At 36.4% G+C, this 26,317-nt stretch overlaps 3 protein-coding genes across 5 annotated transcripts; all 3 read left to right on the top strand.

Moving 5' to 3' along the window:
• The first annotated feature begins 7,571 nt into the window (after positions 1-7,571).
• Positions 7,572-10,401, top strand: LOC121792775 (membrane-associated progesterone-binding protein 4-like). Its single transcript, XM_042190861.1, has 9 exons — positions 7,572-7,801; positions 7,898-7,974; positions 8,070-8,141; positions 8,778-8,815; positions 9,237-9,280; positions 9,450-9,496; positions 9,689-9,863; positions 9,980-10,152; positions 10,242-10,401. The coding sequence occupies exons 1-8, from the start codon at positions 7,697-7,699 to the stop codon at positions 10,145-10,147; spliced, it is 726 nt and encodes a 241-aa protein (XP_042046795.1). The 5' UTR covers positions 7,572-7,696; the 3' UTR covers positions 10,148-10,152; positions 10,242-10,401.
• Positions 10,402-14,496: 4,095 nt separating this feature from the next.
• On the top strand, positions 14,497-15,225 carry LOC121766170 (PRA1 family protein D-like). The gene has a single exon (XM_042162525.1). The coding sequence runs from the start codon at positions 14,695-14,697 to the stop codon at positions 15,121-15,123; it is 429 nt and encodes a 142-aa protein (XP_042018459.1). The 5' UTR covers positions 14,497-14,694; the 3' UTR covers positions 15,124-15,225.
• A 4,946-nt stretch (positions 15,226-20,171) lies between these two features.
• Positions 20,172-25,756, top strand: LOC121792773 (TRAF-type zinc finger domain-containing protein 1-like). Of its 3 annotated transcripts, none has more exons than XM_042190857.1 (6): positions 20,172-21,241; positions 21,903-21,980; positions 22,844-22,979; positions 23,738-23,875; positions 23,946-24,067; positions 25,358-25,756. In XM_042190857.1, exons 1-6 carry the CDS (start codon positions 21,174-21,176, stop codon positions 25,527-25,529), a joined length of 714 nt encoding a protein of 237 aa, XP_042046791.1. In that variant the 5' UTR covers positions 20,172-21,173; the 3' UTR covers positions 25,530-25,756. The 3 variants fall into 3 exon arrangements, with proteins under 3 accessions (XP_042046791.1, XP_042046794.1, XP_042046793.1); XM_042190860.1 differs by lacking the exon at positions 20,172-21,241 and adding an exon at positions 21,356-21,374; XM_042190859.1 differs by lacking the exon at positions 20,172-21,241 and adding an exon at positions 21,419-21,762.
• The last annotated feature ends 561 nt before the right edge of the window (positions 25,757-26,317 follow it).

Here is a 26,317-nt window from a genome sequence, read left to right as displayed (position 1 = left end):
AAATAAATCGTACCAAACCAAAAATCGAAGAAAAAATAAACCAAATATTAAATTTTAATTTAGTTTGGATCGATATTTGATTTTCTATTATTTTGTACAAGGATGAGCAAATGCAATGCAACACCGTTGGGATTTAGGGGTGGTATTTGGGGTGGTGTGATGTTTTTTTTTTAATATCAAAATTAATACTATAATGATGTCAAATTTTTACATTCATTTTATCACGTCTCTCATTCATACTGAAATACAACTATTCACTAAAAAAATAGTCCATCTCTTTATACAAATGTATCCGAACATCGACAATATCGATGGTATTATTATTGGTATGATAATGGCGACTGACCCAATAAGTGCAAAGATGGATAGAAGAGAGTTGTGTTTGCGGAAGGCTGATGCACATATTCCACGACCAAGCGGTACGTTCATCGATGCATGTATGTAGTACAAATTTATAATGCATAACATAACTAAAGATGAATGAGACACCATGAGTTGGATGGGATGGTAGAATGAGCACGCCAGTTCTTAGGGGCTGGGCGGACAATAAAGGAGAGGGTAGGGCTTAAGCCCTTACCGAACAAAAAAAAATTTATTTTCCTAAACTTAAATATTTTTTGAAATTTTTGAAATTTGAAACTGAATATTTAGTGAAAACTGAATGATTAGTGGGGGGGCTGAACTTAACCTAAAAATAAAAATAATTGCAGGAATGAACGAAAGCAATGGCGGATGCCAAACCGGGAAGAATAAGAAGACTAATTCGTTAAACAGAAGTAATATAATAGTATTATTTTATTCTCTATCATAATATGACGAGTTATTATCCTAAAAAGGCGTGCCACTTTAAAATGAGTCTTGTTTGCAGCAGTATTACAATATTAGTAATACACAAGTTCAATTTTCTTCAGCTTTCTTTTTATTTTTAGTTCAATGATATAAAAATTTATTATATTATAAAATTGAAAATATGAAAAACTATGCGCTCTGCATTGCTAAATTTTTGTTAGGATTTTGTGATACGGAGTATTAACTAAACGGTTCAGTTTACCTATTTAATTTGAGTTTAAGATGAGTTTGAGTTGCTAGAGTTGAATATTTAAAAGGGTAGTGATTTAGAGACATAATGTCTCCATGCCCTTAAGGAAAATTAAACCAAATTAATTATTCTTATCAAATGCATATATATTAATTGGAGATAAACTTAATCATGCACTAAAGCAATGGATTAAAAAATTTTGAACGGATTTAAAAACCATTCTTGTCATGTAAATTTAAGACTACTATTTTTATAAAAATCATTTATATAGATTACGAATCAACTATTACAGTATTAATTAACAAACTGCATAACTAAATAATTATATTTAATTGTGAAAAATTTGATAACTTAAATAGCATTGTATGTTTATTAAATAAAATTTTATTTAATCATTCTCTAGTTTAATTTTAGTTTTTTCTTCGTCTTTTGTGCTATTCTTTCCTACAGTAACTTTTTTTCTTTAATTTTATGAAACATTTATTTAATAATATATGAAAAAATATATAAAAAAATAAACGTTTATCTTATTCAGATATGAATTGTATGATAAAATAACGTTACGGAGAAAAGAATTTCAAACAGAAGTCATATTCATCGCATACCATCTACAAATGAGATTATTCTTTTTACATTAAAACGCATACTGTCTACAAATGAGATTATTCTTTTTTTTGGACGAAGGGAATACTTTTATCACGGAGAAAGGAATTTCAAACAGAAGTCATATTCATCGCAATTCACAAAACGCTACGAGCCATGAGATAATCTACAAATCCAACAAACCCGTTAATCCTAGAAATATAAAGAAGCAGCGCGGGTTTAAACATGAAAAAACCATGAAAAAAAACACACTGAACATTTACAATGCACCCAAAAAATCCGGAGCTCCATTTTCACAACCATCATTTAAAACTAATAAGCAAATCTACTTCATAGTCCTACTTTGAAACCAAAAACTAAAAATTAAAAACTAAAAACTAAAACAAGCATAATTTAAAAAGCACTACCAAAGTCCCAATTCTATCTTGAGCTCCTCGATTATGCGTTCACATAGATCGGCACGTCGACGGAGAGCCATGGCGATCTCAGACGACAAATATGCATCCACACACGCATACTGGACCTGCTCCGCACTCAGCCGCGGCACATCCCAACGGCCAATCCTCACCCACTGCGGCTTCTCCACCTCCTTCCGCAACGCAACACTCGCCAACATCTTCAACCCCGCTCTCTTAAGCCCACTGCTATAAACATCCGCCGCCATCTCCCTCAGGTTGTTAACCATTGTAATACAATGGAGAGTATTTGTGTGAGGAGAGGTGAGCCAATAATCATATCTGAAGTATGCACAGACGTGGCACCTAAACAAGAGACAGAGTTGGAGAGATATTGTTGCAGGACCACCAAAAAGGAATCGGGATGCAGAGAGAAGCCAACATATTGTTTGTGGTCCTCACAAGATTGCATTATGACTCAATTGGTTCAATGCTGGTTACAATGTTCCCTAATCAGCTATAAATGTAGTGAGACGATTATGCAATTCTCATTCTGAAATATACAAGTTTTACAGAGCTATAGAGTTTCCATTTTCATGTCTTTCGCTGCAATTCTTTCACAGGTCCACGTACCGAGCGCCGCCGCCGATCCCGTAGGCGATCTGCAACTTCTCCATGTCCTCCTTGATTCCTATGCCGTAAAAGCAGCACCACCAGCTGTACTCGCCCGAGAGGAATCTCCCCAGCGATTCCAGGAGCCAATCGGAGCGGAGGATCTGGTACACGAGGCAGCGGCCGCCGACGCAGAGCTGCAGCGTGGCGACGGGGTTGCGCAGGGAGGAGGGAGTTTTGGGGTATTTATGGAAATGTCATTTTAGTTAAAAATTTATAATTTTATTAAATTTATTTTTATCAATGCATTCAACATTGTTTAATGGATTCTGTCATACATGAATATTAATTACTACTACAAAACATGAATTCTCATTATTATTGTGCATAATTAAAAACTGAACTCCAATATTTAGAAGCAACTCTAAATATTCTTACTCAAACACGTTTACAAAAAACAAATAATATACCAGCCCTTTCATAACATATATGTTTCATCTTCCCTGGATTTTTTCTTTCTCCGTTTTACCTGCAGAGTGAAAGGCGGCTGGTGTTTCTTTAGGGTTTGAGTTGTTTTTTTAACTTAAGCATCCACCTACATATAGTACAATAATAATAAGTTAAAAATAGAATAAGTGAAAAGGGCCTTAAATAAAGTTAGATAAAGTTAAACTTATGAAATAAAGTGGGCCTAATCTGACCGGCCTAATCTGACCAATATCATTCTGTAATTTTTATTCTATATTAATATTTATAATTTTTCCTATTAAATACTTGCAAATTAGTCATTAATTATTTTTTTTCTGCCCAAATATTATTAACTAATATATATTAATTTTGTTATTTAGAAGGTCTTTCTCATTATTATGTTTTTTTGGAAACTAAATTACTTTTTTAAGGAGCATGCTGACCATTTTTTACCCTATAAATACCTCCTTTATTAAAACTCTCACTGTCACTTACTTCATCTCTCAACCAAAATCAGTCAAGAGAATCAACAGAAAAATAGTTATGTATCTTAATTCTCCCTAATTCTAATTTGCATTCTCTCTCTTGGTATCTGTTCTTTATTTACTGTTATGATTTTTCACTCTCTATTCTTAATATATTTGTTTCTGTTTTTCATTTCTGTTTTTTCCAGCTTTTAATACCTAGGTATACAGTTAATATAGTGTTATAACCTTGAACGTTTCATTGGTTCCATTTTATCCTTGAGATGTTGAATGGCTTCTCTATTTGAGAATCTGTGCAGTTTGTCCTGCATATAAAATTTGTAGTAAAAGTTTGTTAGTGCCTTATTTCTTGCTTATCTATTCTATATGAATGTACCTGTCAGTTATTTAATTATTCGCTGGCCTGTTTTTTTAGTTTCTATGCATTCTTTCTTCTTTTTCTTTCAGTTCTACTTACAATCCTTTAGGATGATTCCCTGCAAAAAAAAAATGAAGCAACATTAACAAATTTAGCATTTAAATGCTGTATATGCTTTCAATAAATTATTGACTTTTGAATATTTATTTCTAATGGCAGAAAGCACCAACTGAACAATGACAATTTTCTTTACGTTGATTGATAATCTTCTTCCCAAAGTTGCCAACTCTATCATCAAGGTCCGTTTTGAATGATTTATAAAATAAATTCTAAAGACAAGAATGATATGGAACCTGTATTCTATGATTGTGTGGTATGATTCCTGATTTCTTCTCACCTGAAACTAAATTTATAAACCAAAGATCAGTTTTAGTAACCAAGGCTAAGTACTAAAACAGAAGGATGAATTCACATTCTTTTATAACATCTATGTTGTCGTTATTTACATTTTTGCCTCCTAGACAATTTTTTTTGTTAGTTCATCTTTCTGAAATATGTTTGTATGCATTTTTGTCTTGGTATATTGAGTTCTACAATTTTTTGACAAATATTGGCTTTAAATCATTATATGCAATATAGTGATTTGCCTTAGAGTGACATGTCTTCAAACTGCAAAATATAATAAGCTTATCAACATGCTAAATATGACATATTATTACCTTCTTGGACTGTGTTAATACGAATTTGTTAGCCTTCGCCATTTCTGTCACTATTTTGAAGCTTTGTAGCAAAGGATAATAGTAAATGATAGTGAGATTCTCCCAAATATATTAGGGTAAACACTTATTCGGCCGATTTTGAGGAATAGGTGAAGTCTTTGACGAGGGTTGACACTTGACAGTAAATAAGCCGTCGACGACGAAACAAACCGACAGCGAATTTTTTCAGTGGAGGTGGTGGAGCGGCGCTATTTGCCCTTATATATTTTCATTTATAATATGTTATTAGTTTTTAATGTTTATTAATTAAGCTGATTAATTATAATTAGTCTGATGTAAAGTGCCAGTTTTTAAAAAGATATTAGTTTGGGCTCTGATATTTATTTATTTGGGCTCTAATGTCAGTGATTCAGATTTTAAATAGAAATTGGTTTGGGCTTTGATATTCATTCACTTAATTTTCTTTGTTTGATTTGTAAAATGCAACTTTTCCTTTTTTTCGCTCATTATAAGAAATACAAATTAAACAAAAAAGTCAAGAGATGATATTCCTCAATAGTGGTATGTGAAATGCAATTTTAATGTTATGGTATGTGTAATAAGTGATAATGGTTTTTTTTATATTTTCGCAAATTGGTGCAAATAATGTTGAGTGAATTCTAATTTAGTGTTTGATGTCAGTGTTAAGTAAACTTCAATTTTTAGAGTGTGTTGGTTGCTATTCATGTCTTGAAATTTTACGGAATTTCAAATAAATTCATTCACTTAATTTCTTTGTTTAAAAAATTTGTTTTTGGGCTTTGTTTGGGCTTCTGATAATTGTGGTGTTTTGGGCTTTTCAAATCTTAGCAAGCTTCTTCAATTTGGCCATTTCAGAGAATTCAAACTATTAGGCGTCTCATTTTGTTTTCTGTGTGGACTTTCTTAATAATTTGATTGGGCTATTTCTTATATTTTTAAATTTTTTTTTAAATTTATGAAAGTAGGAGTATAATTTTTGGCGACCACTTTTGGTCCTGGTTAATTGGATTTTAAGATTGTAGTTGTTGATCTAGAAATATTGTAGCACGTCGGCAGCTCTTCAACACCGATTTATGACGTTTGTTACCGATCTGTGATTTTTTTTTGGGCGATTGAAGAATTTTGTTTAAATTCTTTACTCTCCGAGTGTGTGTCGGCGATGTGTATGGGTGATTTCGTACTTGAAGGTGATGAGTAAACTTTGTCTTTGATTTGTGATTTCTGTGGTTGATCGGAATTGACGGCAAGAATATGTGTTTGATTTTGTGTGTGGGCGAAGGAGACGATATCTTTTATGTTTTATTCTAATTAGCTCATATTCTTGGATCATTAGGCACATCTTCTCTTTATCATTAATTTAATTATTTTTTTTAGTTTTGGTTCCTATATATGAATATTTATTTTTGTTGATCACATTTGTTGAGCTCATTATTTATTCCAATTATCTTATTTTTACTCTTTGTTTTTTACTCACACATCTTTTTTTTATTTGTATATCTTATTCTAATTAAATGATATTCTTTGATCATTAGTGACACATCCTATCTTTGTCATTAATTTTATTATTTTGACTCCACTTAGATCATAAATAAAAATTGTATAAAATTGTTTATTGAATATGAAATGTTTCATTCACTAGGGAGTAGAATGGGACAAGATAACTACTTTTCTATTTTTGTAAATATTCACGTTACTTTGAATTCTAATTTTCTATGTATTCATTATATTTTGTATTCATTATTTGAAACTCTTATGTCCCGTGCATAGCACGAGTGTTAATACTAGTAAAAGTGAGAATGTATGAAAATATATGATGTGAATCTGGGTATTTACAACCATAGAATACAACGATGTCGAGGGTCATGGGTTGATTGGGGTCCGAGAAGAGGGTGAAGACATGACAAGGAGCCAAGCCGAATTCGGAGGTCTGATTCAAACTGGAATTTTACTATGAATATAAAGTCCAAATGCTCTCCTCAGACCATCATTGTCTTCATCGTTGAAAGAGCTTCGCGTGAGTATCTTGCATGCCTCAATCGGAGCCCGGATGAGGAAGTTATGGTCGTTTTAAGAAAGCAGCGCAATGTAGAAAGAAACGCGCGATCGGGAGTTTCTCTTCATGCAAAATGTCCGATCGGGCGTTTTTTGTCAAGAGGTCAATTTTTGTCCAGAAACTTCACGTGGGCTGGTGAAATGAGTCGTGGGAAACACCCAGTCGGGTGTTTTGTCCGGAATGTGACTTTTTGACCAAGAGTTGTTTTATTTTGCTCCTTTTTTACTCATAGTATAAATAGACATGTTAGGATTTTATCATGACAACTTTGAATGATATTGTAAAAACAAAGACTCAAATTTGTGCACCCCTTCATCTTTGAAGGTTTATCCAAAATCCCTTGAGGTTGCACTTCAATCTATTATCGGGTTTAGATTAAATGTTAAGGTATGCAATTCTAGTTCTTGTGTTGCTAGTTTTGTGTAGCCATTAGATTCTTGTTTTGATGAAAGTTGCATTGACTTGTCTTCATTGTTTTGTAGAAGGTCCATAGGTTCCAAGCATCTATCTAAATCGTAACACCATCATCTTCTTATTTTTCCACCTTTTTTATTGTTTCATTTTTTATTAGGTTTATTGGATTGTTGAAATATTTACAAGAAGTCCGAATCCGGGGCAAACATAAGTTTTTTGAATCTCTAAAATTCACATTCATATAGCAATAAAGATGGTGAAAAATATTTAGATTTTGCTCAAGTTAACTAACACTCTCAACGACTCTTATTAATATAGTAATAATCAAAAAAGAAAAAAATTAGTACACAGTCAAAAGTGTTGGACTTGGGCCAATGGCGTGTCGATCAAATATATAGTACGATCTTGACATCTGCCATTTTTTCTACCCAAGTTCATCCCTAGCCCGACAAAGACCCGGGACCCGATTCCGTCGCTTGCGGTTGAGAGATTCTGTTCGTTCGTTGTGTCGATCACAACTGAAGTGAAGATGCGTTGGTCCCCTTTTCTAGGAATTCCGATTTCTTTGGCCTTGCTCTCTTTCTTTCTCTTCAATTTCCCCCCTCTCAAATCCCCCACCAATCATCCTCCGCCTGTACGCTTTTCAATTTCACATCTCTGCTCAAACCCCGCTCTTGCTAATGCCATCTATACACTGTTTCTGATCCACCTCTCTTCAATTTTTGTGCAGAGGCTATTCACCGCGGAGGAGCTAGCTCTTTACAATGGAACTGGCCAGCACTTGCCGATTCTTCTTGGTATTCTGGGGTACTGATTTGCTTTCAAATCATTCAAAGAAGAAAAATTGAGTCTTTTTTCGTGGTCTCTGTTTAGCTAATGTTGTAATTATCCTTTGCTTACAGCTCGGTTTTTGATGTGAGTAAAGGCAAAAGTCATTATGGTGCTGGGGGAGGCTACAGCCATTTCTCAGGAAGGTTGCTTCATTCTTTCCTCCTTTGTTAAATTTCAGACTTTCTTATGCATATGTTTTGTCTAGTTTCTATGATGTGGTATATATTATACGCGATTTATGTTATACAGATAACTGCTCGAAATGCATAATTTGGAATTTTGATGCTAGCATTCAACAAAATATCTGATTTGGCTAGATTTGAGTAATGTTATTGATGGCATAGGGAATTGCTTGATATATAAGAGTTTCCTTGGATTGTTTTTGTATTGGAAAGGGTAATGGTTGCATCCGGAGCTATCATTTACTGATGCTTTTGAAATATAGATGAGTTAGGTTTTGGTAGGGGGTTTCTGTTCTTATCAAAATAATGGCTTTTATTTTATCAAACTCGTTTGAAAAGTGCAGGCATATTTATTTTATTTCAAATGGTTGTATCCGTGGATGAAGTTGCCGACATATATTTTCTTTGCATCTGTTAGAAAGAGTAATGGTTGCATTCTGAGTTACTTATTTACTGATGCTTGTGAAAAATTTAGTACTTTTTGAACTCAATGTTGTATTTTTTGTGCAAGAATATAATCTTAGATCAAGAAGATTCATGAAGATGAAATTACTAACTCTTTTTTGTATGATGTTCTTTGATCAATGATTTTCTTAGAGATGCCTCCCGAGCATTTGTTTCAGGCAATTTCACTGGTAAGTAACTTTGGTTATTGCTTTCAATTCTCTTCATTGTTTCCTTATTCTCTATGTTTGGGGTATAATTTATATCTAGCAAACAGTAACCATAAAACAGTTGCATTGAGTAGTGCATTACTGCATCAAGGCCCTTCGCAGGAACATTCTGCAACTAATGCAGTAGGCCTCTAACTGGAAACATGATGTTATTAAAAAACCAACAACAATTAAATGCTGCTAATAATATTAAATAGTGTATAACAATAAAGCCGGGTGAAGATATAACAATATTGACAATAAATAACAGCATTAGCAAAAATTCAAAAGAAATAGTAGCACTTTAGAACATCAAATTATCACTTGAAAATTTAGTCAATTCTATGCCTCAACTTGTGATCAGTTTGTTAGCTGTAAAATTTTCTTTGATATATTCACGCAGGAGATGGACTTACAGATAACTTGCATGGTTTGTCTAGCACGGAGGTAACTCATTTAGTTTCACTTTTGTGATGTCGTTTGATTATTTTCTGTTGACAGTATTTCATGTTGGCATCAAAGAATCTGCTTATATTTAAATGCTTACTAACAGTCTCATAATTTAAAAGGCAATCTGGAAACCTTTAATCTTTGATTCCTTTCCAATTTTTCATAGGTGAAAAGCATCGTTGAATGGCGAGATTTCTACTCCAGGACATACATGTATGTCAGTATTGCATATTCGCATTTCTTATTTTGTTTTTAAAAACTATTGGCAATACTGTTATTATGTACATTTTGAAAGTGGCACCGGCAATAACCCTGGAAGTATATTGTTTGGTGACTTAGTTGTTTTAATCATTTTAAATCGTGATTCTACATCCAAGCATATTTTATAATCGATATAGTCTACAGATTTGTGGGTAAGTTAGTTGGTCGTTATTACGATGCTGAAGGAAACCCCACAAAATACTTGAAAGGAGTTGAAGCAAAGGCAGCCAGAGGCGCTCAGCTGCTTGAGAAGCAGAAGAAAGAAGAAGCTAATGTAGTCAGTTGTAATTCAAGGTGGAGTCAGGAAGAGGGATCCGAGGTATAAGTTCTATCTCACAAATTCTATTGATTTTTAGTTTTGTTACATAGTTACAAATAAAGGGCAGTATCTAAAGTTTTGTCGGAGTGTATCTCAGCTAGAACAGTTTCTTTCAGGTATGGTGTGACGAAGGTTATCCTAGGCTAGTTCAGAGGCCAGTTGAAATAGCTCTGACGGGGAAAATGAGCAAGCGGTGCGCTTGCTTCAAAGAAGATGAACTGGACCATGTTGGGTTAGAAGTCTATGACGGATGTGATTACTTATCCAAGACATGTCGATTATAGCACAGGTACAGCATCTATACTACTCTACATTATGTTGTGAGAGTTTTGCAGTTTTGGTTGCCATAATCTATTAATATCCGTCTGTCTACATCAGGTTATCTCTTGACAGCCCTGCTTCGGGCAGCCGGATTAGGAACAAGTATGTTTATTTTCCCTCGTGCAAATTTTTCCATTACAATTGAATATGCGTATGTATAAAGTGGAGTTGTATATTGGCTGATAACTTTATATGCATATGAATCTGAAATTCTGCATATTGTCTTTTCCGGTATGTATGATTCCATTTTTGGTAACTAACTACCTAACTACTCCATCCGTCCCACAACGGTAGTTAGACATTTTTTTTGAGCACACACATTAAGGAATGAGTGTTTAGTTGCTAACTAAAGAGAGAATAAAATAGATATTTAGAGAGAGTAAAAAAGAAGAGATAATAAAGGAAAAGAGATTAAATGCGTTGATTTTTGCCTCAAGAGGAATGACTCTCAGCTACGGTGAGACAATAAAAAAAAGGAATACAAGACCTATGGTGGGACAGAGTTGGCATGAAAGGAATGAATTTGCTCTCTTAGATGTGAATTATAATTTCTTTTCTTCCAAATAAGGCTACACCTTTTCTCCTTAATCCATTTGTTATTCTATTTTTAGCCGACTAATGACATTATGTGGACGTAGTAAAAGGCAAGATCTGAAAAATTGGAACAGAACCCTCTTCTCTTCAAGAACCCTAGTTTCATTTCACACACACAAAACCATCGAAACCTGATCAAACTATGGCCGGTGAGGCGCAGAGAGAAGCCACGCTTCTGTGTGGAGCGGGGCGGCGTCCGTGGACGGCTGAGGACGAGAGCGAGGAGGCGCCAGTGTGGACGTTTCGGGTGATGGTTCTAGGGTGCACATCCTTCTTGTTTCTTTTGGTAGTGAACAAGTATTTGGCGACGGAGACGAGTGAATGCATCATGGGGATGGGATTGACTATTGTTGTTGTGTATCCCTTAGGTTTTCTCATGGGAAAGCTTATCCCAAGAAGAGTGGTTTATTATCCAATGTTTAGATTGGAGTTCTGCACAAATGAAGGGCCCTTTAGCTTTAAGGAGTATGCATTAATATCTATATTTGCCAACTTGGGTGCAACCATAGGTGGATTAACTTCTTCTTCTATCTATGTTTCCTACATTTAGGGTTTTTTGTGTTTTTTAGATATCTTTCTTGGATTGTTGAATTTCTTGAGCCAAGTATGCTTAATACTATTGACAATTAGAAGAAGCTATAAATTTCAATAGTTATGTTTCATTTGGAATCAAATCTTTAATTGCTTGAATTTCTCTAAATGGACTGTATAATTGTTATCCATATAGTACTTTTTTTGTTCTTATGTATTAACTTGATTGCCATCTAGTGTACCAACAAAACATTTTTTCTACAACAAAACAGTTTCATCTTTGGTAATTTGCAATTAACTTTAATTTTACATAAAATGGTCCGCCAAGGTATCAAGTCGATAATTTTCACAAATGAATTGCTCTAATGCGTCCTGAGATTAGTTGAGATTTTTCACAAATTTCACAAACGAAAACTTTTTATTTTCTTATTTTTCATTTCTTATCTTAATTGTCAATCTAATTAGTAAGTTTATTCATATATAGAATCTTTAATGCCGAATGTTTTTAATCCTTATTTATGAGTCATAAATTATAGGTTCGTGGTTGTTTTTTTTTTTCCGAGTATCCGGCTATACTCTAAATTATAGGTTCGTGGTTGAATCATAATGATTTACTCAATTTTTATACATCCCATTGGGCCTGGTGGGCTCGGGCAGGACTGGATCGAATCGGTACGTTTCTTTAATTATATGAATAACAATCGAAGATATTAGAATCAAACTAAATAAATAATTAAACCAAATAAATAACACTAAACATTGATTAAACGTGCACAATGAGTCAATGATGACTGATGATGTCCATATACAGAATATACAAACATAGTATCATAATATTTCACTACAAGATGATAACATTTCACTATATAAGTCAAGCATTAAATATGAACATTAATTCATTATATAATTTATGAAAATATCATTTTATATTGTCTAGTTGCATAATAAAATAGTACTCCATCCATCCATCCGCTGTCATCTTTTCCTTCCTCAAACTAAGGGGTAACAAATTAAAAATAAAAATACTCCTAATTACTACATGATCTAATTCTAACCCACTGCCAATGTCCTCATGGAACAATATGATTTATTCATCTTCTTGCTCGGCTCATCTTTTTTCGATGATAAACACTTCACAAAGTCCACCACGGCCGATGAACATTTCTTCTTTTCCTTCCCCTCATTCTTGGAAGTTGATTTTTTCCCCATTGTCGATAAACTTAAAGTTTTATGATTTTTCCTAATAATTATCTTCCATTTATAGTAAGGGCATCTCCATATGCTTTCGCCCCGCAATAGTCCAGCCACAAACTCCTCCTGCCATATCATCAGCAATAAAAATCCTCATGTAACATCATCAGGACAAGCAAATAGTCCAGCAATAGATCAGGGCATACTCCCCCCCGGCATACTCCCGGGCATCATCTCCTGCCACGGGTACATGTTGTAGTACCCGGGCATCGGACCCCATCCACCTCCCACAGGTACCGGGGGAGTTTGAGACCCGCTCGTCACTGGAGTACCTTCGTTGTTGTTCTTCATTTCGCGTTATTGATCTTGTACAGAAATTAAGATAGAGAGAGTACTCGTTAAAACAAGTGGTGTGAATGAAAATGACGTGCAAATCGTGTATATATAGTGTTTCAAAAATTAAAAAAAATTTAAATTCGCTCACCTGTCCTGAGCCTGCAATGGCGGCGAGCGGACCGGCGAGCGCATCGGCGAGCGCTCGCGAATCGGCCAGCGCTAGCCGATTTTTTCGCCGAAATGGCGCTCGCCGGTTCCAATGATTCGGCGAGCGGACCGGCGAGCGCCGGAAATCGGCTAGCCGGCCCGCTCGCCGCCATTGGAGATGCTCTAATTCGTAGACAAATATATTAATCATGCATTTACTTTTCTTGGATAAAATCTTCTTGCATTTGCATAATAATCCACACTAGATTTTTTAAAGGTGTGGGGCCGGGGATATTATTGTTAATTTAGTAAATTTCAATTAAATTGTAGTAATACTTTATGCATAGAAGTGAATAAATTATAATTAATCTTTAATACTATTCCACAAAAATAATATTCCATTCGTCCCAAGGTAATTAAGTTGTACTTATTATTTTTTTTGGTTCGTCTCAAAGTAGTTTACGCATTTCCGATTTTGGCAAAAAACTTGATTTTCTCTTTTATATTGAAGCATTCTTCCATCCCTTCCCACGCACCCTTCATATGCAAAGGCTTTAGGATTTCTATATTAATCAGGTTTACTAAACGAAGTGGCGAACTGCGAACATATATTGGGGAGCAATGTTCTTGGTCATATATCAGATTGGTGTTTGTGCATACGTAGTTTAAGTTAACTCGAATAGATAATATTTTAATTGCAATATGGAATAACAAAATTAAATAAATTCAATTAAATGACAACTAATATAAAGTATTCCATAAAGTTTAGTACTCATTTTTGAAACAAATCAAATTTTCGTAACCATTTTAATAAAAGCGTTATAATTTAATAATTATATATGAAATTATACTCTCATACTTTATTATTTTATTCCCTTTCATATTTAATTTCTTAAATCTTGTATCTAACAAAATGTTTCAACTAATTGGAAGGAAAGATAAATTACTGCTTTATATGTTTGCAATATATTAATAATTGGAATATTTTATGCATAGAGTTGAATAGATTAGATTATGAAAGGCTTTTATTAATTGACAACACTAACAAAATTAATGGAGTTAATATTTACGATAAAGTTTTAATTTCATGAAAAAATTCAAAATTTGACCAAAGTTTGTGATATTAGCAGCAATTATTCAATATAAATTGACACTTAAGCTTTAATTTAGTTATGACAATCTTAGATTAGGAGATTATGGGAATCTAACAACAATAACAACAAAAGGCACGAAACGCAACAATTATGTATTAAAAAAATAGCATAGGATTCAACTATGAAAATATTAGTTATGGTTATTCTTGAAATAAAATGTTCAACTCAAAGACAAATTTACAGTTTTTAATTTATTTATAAAAAGCTTTAAAAATTGGAAGTTTGAACCAAGATCAAATAATTAAATTCCACCATGTTTAGATCATGGACGACTTATCCATTTTTCAAGAGTGATAACTGAGATCAAATAATTAAATTCCACCATGTTTAGATCATGGACGATTTATCCATTTTTCAAGAGTGATAACTAATAAACATAATTATTATTTTCATAATCATATTCTACAATATAAAATACTAATATGAAGCTATTGAGAAAATACAAAGAAAGAAATGAGCATAATTGACGCGTTTTGTGCCTTTAATGCCGCGTTTAACGGAAAGCAAAGTGTGATTAAAAGCAGGGGATCCGACTCTTCACCGCCTGAACCACTACCATGCTCCACCCGTGGGCGCAGTTCCTAGACCTGTCCGCCCTTAGGCCTCCCGCCTCCCTCTCCGAATCGACCTACCGCGTCACCCAAAACCTCTGTTATTTCCTCCGAAACTACGTCGTTTTGACCATAATCATCTTCCTCCTAACCCTCCTCCCCCGCCCCCACTCCCTACTCTTCTTCCTCTGCCTCTCCGCCGCCTGGATATACTTCGTCCTCTCCCGCGACTATCCCCTCACCGATCATAGATTCGCCATCGGATTTCTCGCCGTCGTCACTTGGGGCGCGCTGTCCTGGAATCACTTCTGGATGAAATTGTACCTTTCCACGATGATCGGAGCCGTCCTCGCGCTCGTGCACGCCGTTTCGAGGCTGCCGGGAGATTATTCCATCGGTAACCCTAGAGGGGGATACAGATACGCTACCTTTTGAGAGGTGAATCGTAGTATTTCAGTATTTCAATTGGAGTGTTTGCTGTTTGATTAATGTAAGCTGCGTTTATTTAAATCGTTTTCAGCGATTAAATTTCAACAATATTCTTCGTATTTATAATTATTTTGTATAGTAATTCGTAGGAAAATACAGAATTCGACAACAAAGTATACCCACATAATTTTACTACTCCTACTCCTTTCCTCCCCAACTAAAGGGAGATAAATTAAAAATAAAAGTACTGAACCAATACATTTATAATAGTTGTAGTAGTATGTATTGCACACCTCATTGGGAAAACGAATTTGTTGATTTCATTTTCACATGAATTTATCTCCATCATCAAAGTTTTTAGTTTTGCTTTTTGGATTGGACTTAAAATTCTCTAAGGTTTTAGCATTGCTCGTTGGACTGGGTATCACTTGTGACTTTGAATAATTCTCTAATTTCTTCTTCTTTCCCTTGTCATCTTCTGGCAATGATATCCACTTCTTAAACCCTGAAAGTATACTCTTTTTTTTTCTTCCCCACAACACTCATTTCGGTACGATAAAAATAAGTCCATGTCGATAAACTAAATTTTGTGTTTTTTCCTAGTAATTATCTTCCATTAAGTACTTGTGTGTGAGATTCGTAATGTTGTAAAATCATTAATTAATCATGCGTTTAATTTTCTAGGACAAAATCTCGTGCATTGGTGTTAAGGATGAAGTTCTTTAACTCGTTGATTTTGCGTCGAACGTCGCGGAAGCTTTTGCCCGTCGATCAATCCGGCGTCAAAATTGGGGTTTGTGCGTTGTGCACGATGAAAAAGAGAAGAGAGTGTGAAAATAAAATAGAATGCTAATTGATATTTCTTGAATGATCAAAATGACTAACAATGTCCACTATTTATAATAGTGGATAATGAGCAAGACTAAAGATATGAAAAAGATATGCAAATCCATAATTAACTAACTAAATAATAATAATAATAATAATAATAATAATCGTATCAACTCCCACACGGTTGAAATCCACCTTGTCCTCAAGGTGGGCACCATGAAGCAACGATGAGTGTCAAGGAATCCTCTTGGGTCAAACATACACCGAATAGTTGAGCGTCTCCGTGCATCAATGCGTCCATGAATGCTCAAGCATAGAGTGTCATTTTGCTAAGGAATCAACCGGGCATCGGCGTCGAGCAATGTTGATCGATGATTCATACTTGCGACAACTCTGACATGAGACGAATCACTCAATAATTTCAACGATGCTTTGTCCACAATGGAACTACCCAAACCAATCTGGACTTGGGGAATCTTGAATCGAGAAGCATTCAATTATCGCGTACACTGAATCTCGATGCAACCGTGAACCGGTTTCTCTTTACATGCGGAATCCGGACTGGACTTTTCTATCTTCTCAACATTTTCGACTCCACCAAAAACAACAGAAGAAACAGGAATCTTGTTGGCAGAATCAACAAAGCCTTCCTCAAGTCGATCACAATCAGGAATCAAAGCCGACGGTGGGGGCGGCTGATAGGTTTTTGGAGGAGGAAGCTGCTGGTGGTAGTCTTTTGATGGCGTCGACAGATTGTGGAAGTAGTGCTCAAAGGGTGGTGGTGTTTTACTCGACTGCTGCGGCGGAGCCAATGAGTCGTAGGGGACTAAACCCGACGGCCCCGGCGAAGCCTTGCTATTTCCAGATGGAGGAAGGTGCTGAACGAGGTCCCCAAACCCGAAAATTTGGGAGTCGTAGGGCTGCGCAGGTTCAGGCAGCTCGGGAGGAAGCATGTTGTCGATGCGTCTGTGGCTGCAACAAGGCGAGACTCCATCCTGTAGCACGCTTCCAACAATTGTTGAAGTTGTGTGAGAGTCGGATGTGCCGTGGTGGTGGCTGGACAAAGTGGCTGCGGCGCGGGCTGATTCCATCCTGAGTTATGGTTGGGGGGCAGCGGATGATCGTATGTTGAGACCTCGTAGAAGGGGCGTTGTCCCGTTGTCTCCCAGTAGGTAGGTGGATCCCAACTAGTGGGTTGTCTGAGCGCGGTGTGGTGTGGCTGCTGAGGCGGTTGATAAGACTGAGAGTATCCCTGCTGCGTGCACAACCTTGGCGGGTCCCAACAAGAGGGCGGTGGTGGCGAGTAGAAATCTGTCTCGTAGGACGATGGTTGCTGATACGCAGTTTCCTGGCGCAGTCATGGCGGGTCCCAGCCAGTGGGTTGACGGGCTTGGTAGGGATGGTGTTGTGGGTGAAGTCTCCCATCCTGTGGATATGGATATGATGGTTGTTGATCTAACGCTATGATCGGATGGAGCAGGGGTTGAGCTACGGGCTGCCATGGGTGGTAATCCGTCTGCCGGAGTTGATATCCGGTGTAGCTGTACGACATGTAGCCAGCGATTCGGAGGAAGAGATCACGATGAAAGCACCAATTGTTAAGGATGAAGTTCCTTAACTCGATGATTTTGCATCGAACGTTGCGGGAGCTTTTGCCCGTCGATCAATCCGGCGTCAAAATTGGGGTTTGTGCGTTGTGCACGATGAAAAAGAGAAGAGAGAGTGAAAATAAAATAGAATGCTAATTGTTATTTCTTGAATGATCAGAATGACTAACAATGTCTACTATTTATAATAGTGGACACTAACTTAATGAGCAAGACAAAAGATATAATAATAATAATAATAATAATAATAATAATAATAATAATAATAATAATAATAATAATAATTATTATTATTATTATTATTATTATTATTATTATTATTATTATTATTATTATTATTATTCTCCATACCAGATTTATGAGAGGCGTGGGATGAGTATTATCGTCGATTTAAAACAGAACTATTACCTAGAGTCGCTCACTATCTAACATGGATCAAGATTTGATGGAGTCGGTGCAGCATACCTCGTCGTAAACTGATACGAGACATTAATGTCATATCTTCCATATCTTTTATTTAGTTATCTTTTGATTCATAATATCTTTTCATATATTGTTTTCTTGTTCCATAAGCTTGTATTATAATATTATAAATAGGGATAGGTTGTTATCATTTTATTCAGTCAATGAATCTATGAAAATTAATATTTTGGCTCAATTGATTGTGCATCAAGAAACCTTCCCTAAGGCTGCCGACGAGTCACGACTCGCACCCAGCCGTCTCCTTCGCCGAAAGTCTTACCAAACCTCTTGGGCGATCGACGACTACGGTCTTGTTTCTTGATTGTGTGTGGAATTCAACGTTGAGGATCGCTATCCTTAACAACTGGTGCTTTCATTGAGAGCTCACCCTCCACAACACCGATCGAACCATAGCTACGTCGCTGCCCGACGGGAATCCACCCGCGCACAACAACTAGCCACACCGCTGCCCGACGGAATCATTCCGCACACCCTCCGCAGCACCACCATCACCACCGCATCTCACCCTCCATATTCTATCAATAATAAAAAAAAGAAGATACCTTCTTCACCAAAAATAAAGTACCACCGATCACTGCCGTGCTTCACTGCCACCATTCAACGTCATCATGTCACGCAATTACACCGGAGTTGGATGGGGGGTTCAAATCAGCAATCCACCGTGCAACTTTCCGGGAACGAGGGAGATTTCCTCCGTTGGACTGGAGAAGATCATGGCCCGGTTCGACAAATTGGAGTTCAGGCTGGATTCGACGGATAGGCGGGTTGACAATCTGGAGGCGCCGTGCATCCCCGAGCCAAAACCACCCTATGACCCACCACGGTCATGGCAACCCTCTTGTTGGGAACCACCGCCTCATCGTGCATCGCAAGGATACTTGGATTATGATCAGCCACCACCATGGGATACACCCAGGCGGCAAACCGATCACTTCCGGCAGCAGCGCAGCCCACGCCCGGGCACACAACCTTGGCAACACTCACCCCCAAGTTACTGGCCCGCACAGCAGCGTGGCACGCCTACGGGAAGCAGCAGCAGACACACGCTTATAGGCAGCAACACCAACCTGTTGTTGCACATATGGAGCCCCTAAATCGGTTTGGCGATTCCCGGCCTCGACATCAATCAAACCCAACACCGGTCTTTGAGCATTCGCCGTACACCTGCTGCACGCTTTCAGACGCGGCGCTGCAAAATCCCGATGCTGAATACCAGCCACATGAGCCACCAGCGCGTATGGAGCCCCCGGACTGTATTTTCCAACCCCTGCCGCACCCACCACAACCACATTGCTGTCAGAATGCAGCAGATGAGGAAAAATGCATTGGAGAAGTCATTACTCATACACATTCACCAAACCTTGACGAGTGTTTGGATAGTTATGTTTGTGGATATGCACATGAATTGAGAGACCAAGACGAAGACGATTCTTCTTCATCGAGTTTCGTTGCGCCGATTGGGTATTCATGTGAGGTTACAAGAGATTTTGACTATTATTCTAAGCGCGGGATGGTGGAAGAGGAGCATTGTGAAAACTTGGGCAGTATGTTTTTAATGGACTCTAAATCCGAGACAGAAGTGGAAGATATATGTGGCGATGATGCTTCTAATTCGGATGCTACTGGTGTATCGATTTCGTCTATTGCCTTGCTTGGTGAAAAGCATGGAGTTGAGGAGGATAGAGTTGTAAGTCCTGCAGACCACCAAGTTTCAGCTTCTAAAGAAATATATTGGTCGTGCAGCTCCGATGTGAATAACATCCTCTCAACAGCGCATCTGCCTGGTGCTACATTATTGTCGGATGTCGACGGGGATTTCAAGTGTTTGCTGCAGGGACATACACACGACGAGTGGGACATCTGCTTGGTAAGCAATCATTCCATGCAAGAATATATAGGGAGACGTTCAGTTGTTCGGTATGCATTTGATCCAGGATGAGACGCCTCGCAATAGCTTTTGCTGTCAACTCTCGTCGTTGGTTCGTGGTTTCCACCTTGAGGACAATGTGTATTTTAACCTTGGGGGAGTTGATACGAGACATTAATGTCATATCTTCCATATCTTTTATTTAGTTATCTTTTGATTCATAGTATCTTTTCATATATTGTTTTCTTGTTCCATAAGCTTGTATTCTAGTATTATAAATATGGATAGGTTGTTATCATTTTATTCAGTCAATGAATCTATGAAAATTAATATTTTGGCTCAATTGATTGTGCATCAAGAAACCTTCCCTAAGGTTGCCGACGAGTCACGACTCGCGCCCAGCCGTCTCCTTCGCTGGAAGTCTTCGCCGACCCAAACCTCTTGGGCACTCGACGACTACGGTCTTGTTTCTTGATTGTGTGTGGAATTCAACGTTGAGGATCGCTATCCTTAACATAAACCCTCGAAAATCTGGGTCGTCGGCTTCCCATTCGATCCCATCATCGAAGTTCTGAGAGTGGACTGTACCTAAAAGCCTCAGATTGCTTGCCACGCTTTTTTTACTTCAAAAATGGAAAACTTATAAAGCTAGAACCGTAGTTGTTGTTGTTGCTGCTGCTATCTTTGAGCTTTCTTTGGTTTCTTGAGAGTGAGAATACGTGTTTGAAACGCCCCCAGCATGAATGCATCTGATCTTCTCTTGCATCATCGTCACCGTCGGGAGATGAATATTTGTGTTTCATTCGGGGATTTTTGCACATTTCTGCTAATGTTTTTGAAGTTATGGGAAGAGCTTGTGGTAGAGAAAAATAGGAAGATATATCGGTTGAGTTTTTATTTAGGATAACAAGAATGTTATTGTGACCATAAAATATTCTTTTGTTTTTGGCTCTTTTAGGTTATTAAACGTGGGAATTGTATTATTTGGTTTGGTGAATGTAGTACTTGTAATTATTTGATAACTAACCAGATATTTGATTTTCTTGTGAATTATGGTCAATATCGAGTATATAATCAGTGATTTCAAAATTTGTATTTATCATTAAATTAATGGTAATTTGTGTAAATTGTTATCTAACAATTCATGTCATCAAACTAGAAAAATTATTTTTGAAATATCAAATTGAAAATTTAAATAATACAAGCCCATCAAAAGGAAAGCTGTGCATCTACCCCAAACCATGGTTTCGCATTTCAGTAATGGATGAATGTTGCGGAGATTTTTGATGCTCACGACGCATACTTTGATTGTTGTAACTATCATCGAATTGATGAGGTGTGCTAATCTAACAGCAAGATCTGAAATTCTATACGTATCACTTACTTAGCATTTTAAGAAGTTAAGAAGCATTGATTGTTCGAGTTTTTAGAACCCCGTCAAGTTTGTCGACTGAAGGTGCTTCTATACGGTAAGCAGAAGTAGTCTGATCTGTGAAGAAATACAGCAATCTGAGTGCATTAGCAGTGGTGCGAAAAAATGAATTTCGAGTTGATTTATCTGCACATACGGCCCATGAGTTTGTCACGCGCTGAGCTAGCACGTGTATAACGTCCCGACATTCAATCATACGAGCTGGTGTGGAAGTGTCATCAAAATCTTCGTCGTCAAATTGGACCTTCTCTCTCATTCACTCTCTCTCTTCCTAGTCCCCAAAAGTCTCTACGTACGCATTGTTTAAAACCTAAAATCCTCTCACCTAATTTCGACATATTATTACTCAATTGGTTTAACCAATTTTCATACCGGTTGATCTGATCGTCCCTGTTATCGGAGCGCAGAGATAGTCAATTTTTCCGGTGATCATTTTCGGAAATTTTCTTGTGATTAGAATTCAATTGTGTTGACCTAATTCTTCCGATGATCAATTTTTTGATTGTTTATTTGATATTTCGTCTCTGAATTTGTGAATATTGCTACTGGTTTTGCTGTGCGGCAGTGCTTTCCTGTTTTCAAAAGGGGGAATGGCTGCGGCTGGAGTTTCTGATGATCAGGTCACTAGCGTATGCGGTCACTGGTTAGTTGCATTTCCGATTTTCTTTTTTTTCCTCGAAATATTTATCTGTTTCTATTGTATGATTATGATTCTGAGTTTTATATCATGGTCAATGTTTCTGTTGTGGATGTGGAAAATCGCATTTTATGTGGTCAACCATCATCTGATTGTTTGAGAAATTTTGCAGCTAGAAAACTGAGGCTGATTGAGTGATTACAAAATAAGATTATGTGCCTTGTGTTTGTGATATTGTGATTTATGTTGAATCACATGGCTTTTCTAATCACGTGGTGATTATCGTATCACAATGCTGGTGAGGACTTTCAGTGCGTCTCGAGTCTGTGTCAAATATACCGGCACGTTCATGTGATATGTGCAAAGAATTTTTTGCACTTCAACTCTTTTGCATTACTGCCTCTCTTTCGTGTACACAAATACATCTAACCAATCATAGTATGTTTTTGGTAAGGTTACATTCAGTTTCTATGTCAACCAAGATAACCATTTAAAATAGAATTAAATCAGTAAGTACATTTTTCGTATTAAGTACAGTTATGGTGCAGTGAAATAATGTGATGGTACTTGCTATTGCATATTACCGAACTTGGCTTTCCTAGTTTGCTGTTTTAATCTAAGCATATTGGAGCAGAAAATCTAACTATCTACTACCCTTGACTTGCTGATTTAAGCCTTTTAGTTGTTATTATTTCAACCAACTGTTTAATAAGCATCAATATTAAAGAAACTGTCAAATCTTCATTCTAGGAGTATTCTTGTTCATTTGCCTATGGATGCTTGATGAACATCCTTATGTTTGATTTTGTCCGCTTCAACCTTTTCAAATATCTACGTTGTGTGCTGAATTATTATTCATTCAATTGCAGTGACAGAGCTATTCCATCTTCCAATATTGACTTGCATTTTGCTCACTGCTCCCGGAATCTGGAGAAGTGTATAGTGTGTGGTGATATGATACCCCGGAAACATGCAGAAGAGCATTTTCTGAGTACCCATGCCCCGGTATACAAATTTATCTCTGCTGTTTAAAGTCTGTGAAATTTAGTTTATCTCTAGGAACAGGGACATCCAATAGATTGTGTCTTTGACATGGAATTGGCTTAATTCTTCATTACTTTGCATATATGATCATGGCAAATGAACATAATGTTGTATGAAAGAATGGCAATCTCCTTTAAAAGACTAATTCTATGGTATGGGAATAAGGAACTTGAGTGACGAGAAAAGAAAGCCCGAGAAATGAACCAGATGCATACTGTCAAATCTACTATAAATGTGAGATCAAGCAGATCTGCAGAACTGTATACAAAATCTCTCGGTAATTGAGTCTCAAGTGATGAAATCAAAATATCATGTGTTTACTGCACAAAATGTTTTCTACATGCACTGTTGATCCATATTCTCTTTTATTAATAGAAATCTGTGGTTTATACGTTTATATCAAATTTATGTAACTGTCACTAACTATACTAGTTACTCCATTCTAAAAAGTTTCTGGAAATAATCAGCTTTCCAACTCATTTATAGTACTCCTGTTCAAATAACAATAGTTGTCGTGAAGAGTGACTATTTATAGTAGAATTAATTAATCACTCCACTATGATACTGATAGTTTAGAATGCTGTGTTGACTGAAGGATGATTCTCTTAAGTTGTTTGTTTTTGCACATTGTATTTGCACTTAATACATTTTGCTTGAGTCTCAATCGTAATTGTGTTGTGCAAGTTTATCGTACTCATGGCTTTTCAATTACTTGGCAGGCCTGTTGTTCCCTGTGCAGTGAGACTATGGACCGTGATATTTTAGATGTTCACAAAGGAGAAAATTGCCCGAAAAGAATTGTGACTTGTGAATATTGTGAATTTCCACTGCCTGCAATTGATCTATTGGAGCACCAGGTAGTAAGTTGTAAGTTTGATTTGTGATTTTCTCAATATGATTTAATGCGCTATTCATTGGTCATTTCAGGAAGTTTGTGGAAATCGGACAGAGTTATGTTACATGTGCCATAAATATATAAGACTTCGAGAGATGCATAGCCATGTAAGCAGATGCACCGGTGCTGTTAGTAACGTAGCTGAGTCATCAAGGTTAGTAGAATGTGTTATTAATTTATTCAGCCTCTTGCTTATTATTTGATGTTTGGTTATTATTTGTGTTTTAAAAACTATTTTCAAAATTTGAGGTATGTGATTTGATAGCCTGGATATCACGATTTGTGATATGTAAGTGGATATTCTTTGTTTTCAGAAGACTGCCAGAGATGTGGTTTTAGGTGAAATATTTACTAGTTTTCTTCAGGATCATTTTTATCGTGTTTCTCATTGGTGACTCCCTGATAAGGTAGTTTCCTGTTTAGGCCTTGAAAAAAGTGTACCTGGGTTTTTCTGTTTCAGTTTGGGAAAAAGAATGATCGACATAGTGTCACTACTGAATATTTATGGGACTAATAGTAAATATAAGGGCAAATAGCCATTTAACTTACGAAGTTTGGTTGAAATTCTCGCCAGACACCTAAGGTTTTAAAATGAAATATTAAATAATAAAGTTTCAGTTTTCTCAGTTGTCCCCAATTGTCACCCTGCAAAATGATGCCCACATGTATAAATTTTAATGAGGTGACGCTTATGTGTATTGGTTTTGATAAGGTTGTGCATACGTGTACTACATAACGTCATTTGACTGATTAGGATCGGGCCTGATTTTGAAACGAAGAAAGAATAGAGAGGGAGAAGGAAAATGAAAAGAAAATTGAAGAAAATAGTTTGATCATCACCAAATGATTTTGTTTTGTTCATCTGATGTTTTGTCCACTTTGGAAATTCTGGCTGCCAAATCATCGACAAATTTACCCAAAATTTGACTGATTAGACGATTGAGAAAATTTGGAACTTCAAGATTTAATATTCCGTTTTCAAACCTTAAGACGCTAATAAGAATTTAACCAACACTTGTGATTTAAATTGCTAAATCTATATTTATGACCATGCATACATAGATTGTATGATGACACTCCTGACGGTCATTTAAATAACTAAATGAGTTCAGCATTGTTTGTTAATACAAACAATGCTGAACTCATTTAGTTTGATAAGAATTGTATTAGTTTTGATAAGAATTGTTTGTTTGTTATTCTCTATAGGGTTAATACATGCATTCAGCATTGTCATGTTTCGTGGGATCTTCCCCTTAATTATAAACTTCTCATTAGTTCTGAAGTAATGAGTTGCTATGAGTTCTCTCACAAGCATTCCTTAAGATTGTCAGTTAACACCAGTCTCTAACGCCTAACGTTATATTACAGTAAAATTCAGTGGTACTTGTTTTCTGTTTGATTTTAAATTATATCTAGTTGAGGAATGGTTATGATATCTTTGAAGGAACACGAGGGCACTGGAAAGGGAAAGGGAAAGGGCTGCAGGTGCTCCGAGGAGGCAACCGCGTGAGTTTTCTCCAAGGCGTCTACTGTTTACTATTGCAATAACAGGGATTGCTGTTCTATTAGGTTCGCTTTTCTTCCAGAGGAAGCCAGGCCGGACTCCAGTGAACTAAGAATGCTCTTCTTTCTAGGCTACTACTGCTTACACCATCTTACTTGGTTTTACGTCTAATGTTATAATTCATGGCATGCTTATAATGTTGAAAGATTTGAGCGCATGGATCTTTGTATCATTTGAGAGACATTATTGTTCCATTCGGTAAATAGTCTTATTTGTAAAAAGGGAACCAAATCTTATTTGTACCGGGAAAGAATAAATTGTCCGTTCTTCTTTCAAACATATACCTACTTATCAGCATTATGTTTTCTATTCTTAATTTTGAAGTGGGAACGCATGATAGGCCGGAAGCCACGCGAATTCATAATTCGAACAAAGCCCTAATTTGATACTCTTTCCGTCTCTCTGCAGCTGAGTTGTATTCTTTGTTGGATTGTATTGTCCCACTGTATTAGAGTTATTTCCTTTTTGACAAGCTCTCTCTTATTTTATTATCTCTTCATCTCTTTACTTTATTTTCCTTTTAGTAATTCTTTTAAAATATATTTTTCTTAAATTTCACGCCGAAAAGAAACGGCTCTACTATATAGGAACGAATGGAGTATTTGGGCTATGTTGCTGTAGGGGTGAAGATAGCAAGAATGAGATACTAATAATTTTGTCTATTTAATTAACTAAGCAAGTACATTTCTTTATGTGTGAGAATAGACAGAAAAACAAAATGACAGTTACGAGGACGGCACGGTGAAATGTGAAAAAACATATGCTCCCTGAGTCCATTAAAAGTGAAATGTTTCATAAAACAAAAATAATTTTATGTGTATTTTTTTAATCTCCATCAAT

The sequence above is a fragment of the Salvia splendens genome, chromosome 2 (assembly GCF_004379255.2).
Source record: "Salvia splendens isolate huo1 chromosome 2, SspV2, whole genome shotgun sequence".
In the NCBI taxonomy this organism is placed as follows: Eukaryota; Viridiplantae; Streptophyta; class Magnoliopsida; order Lamiales; family Lamiaceae; genus Salvia; species Salvia splendens.
Note: the sequence above shows the minus strand (reverse complement) of the source record. Positions and strands in the feature narration are given on the sequence as shown.

Coding starts and splice junctions, on each gene's coding strand:
- LOC121792775 (XM_042190861.1), top strand. CDS start 7,697: ATGCGTTGGTCCCCTTTTCTAGGAATTCCGATTTCTTTGGCCTTGCTC. Junction 8,142..8,777: donor TACAGCCATTTCTCAGGAAG/GTTGCTTCATTC, acceptor TGATTTTCTTAG/AGATGCCTCCCGAGCATTTG. Junction 9,864..9,979: donor GTCAGGAAGAGGGATCCGAG/GTATAAGTTCTA, acceptor AGTTTCTTTCAG/GTATGGTGTGACGAAGGTTA.
- LOC121766170 (XM_042162525.1), top strand. CDS start 14,695: ATGCTCCACCCGTGGGCGCAGTTCCTAGACCTGTCCGCCCTTAGGCCT.
- LOC121792773 (XM_042190857.1), top strand. CDS start 21,174: ATGTTGCGGAGATTTTTGATGCTCACGACGCATACTTTGATTGTTGTA. Junction 21,242..21,902: donor ACTATCATCGAATTGATGAG/GTGTGCTAATCT, acceptor GCTGTGCGGCAG/TGCTTTCCTGTTTTCAAAAG. Junction 23,876..23,945: donor TTGATCTATTGGAGCACCAG/GTAGTAAGTTGT, acceptor TGGTCATTTCAG/GAAGTTTGTGGAAATCGGAC.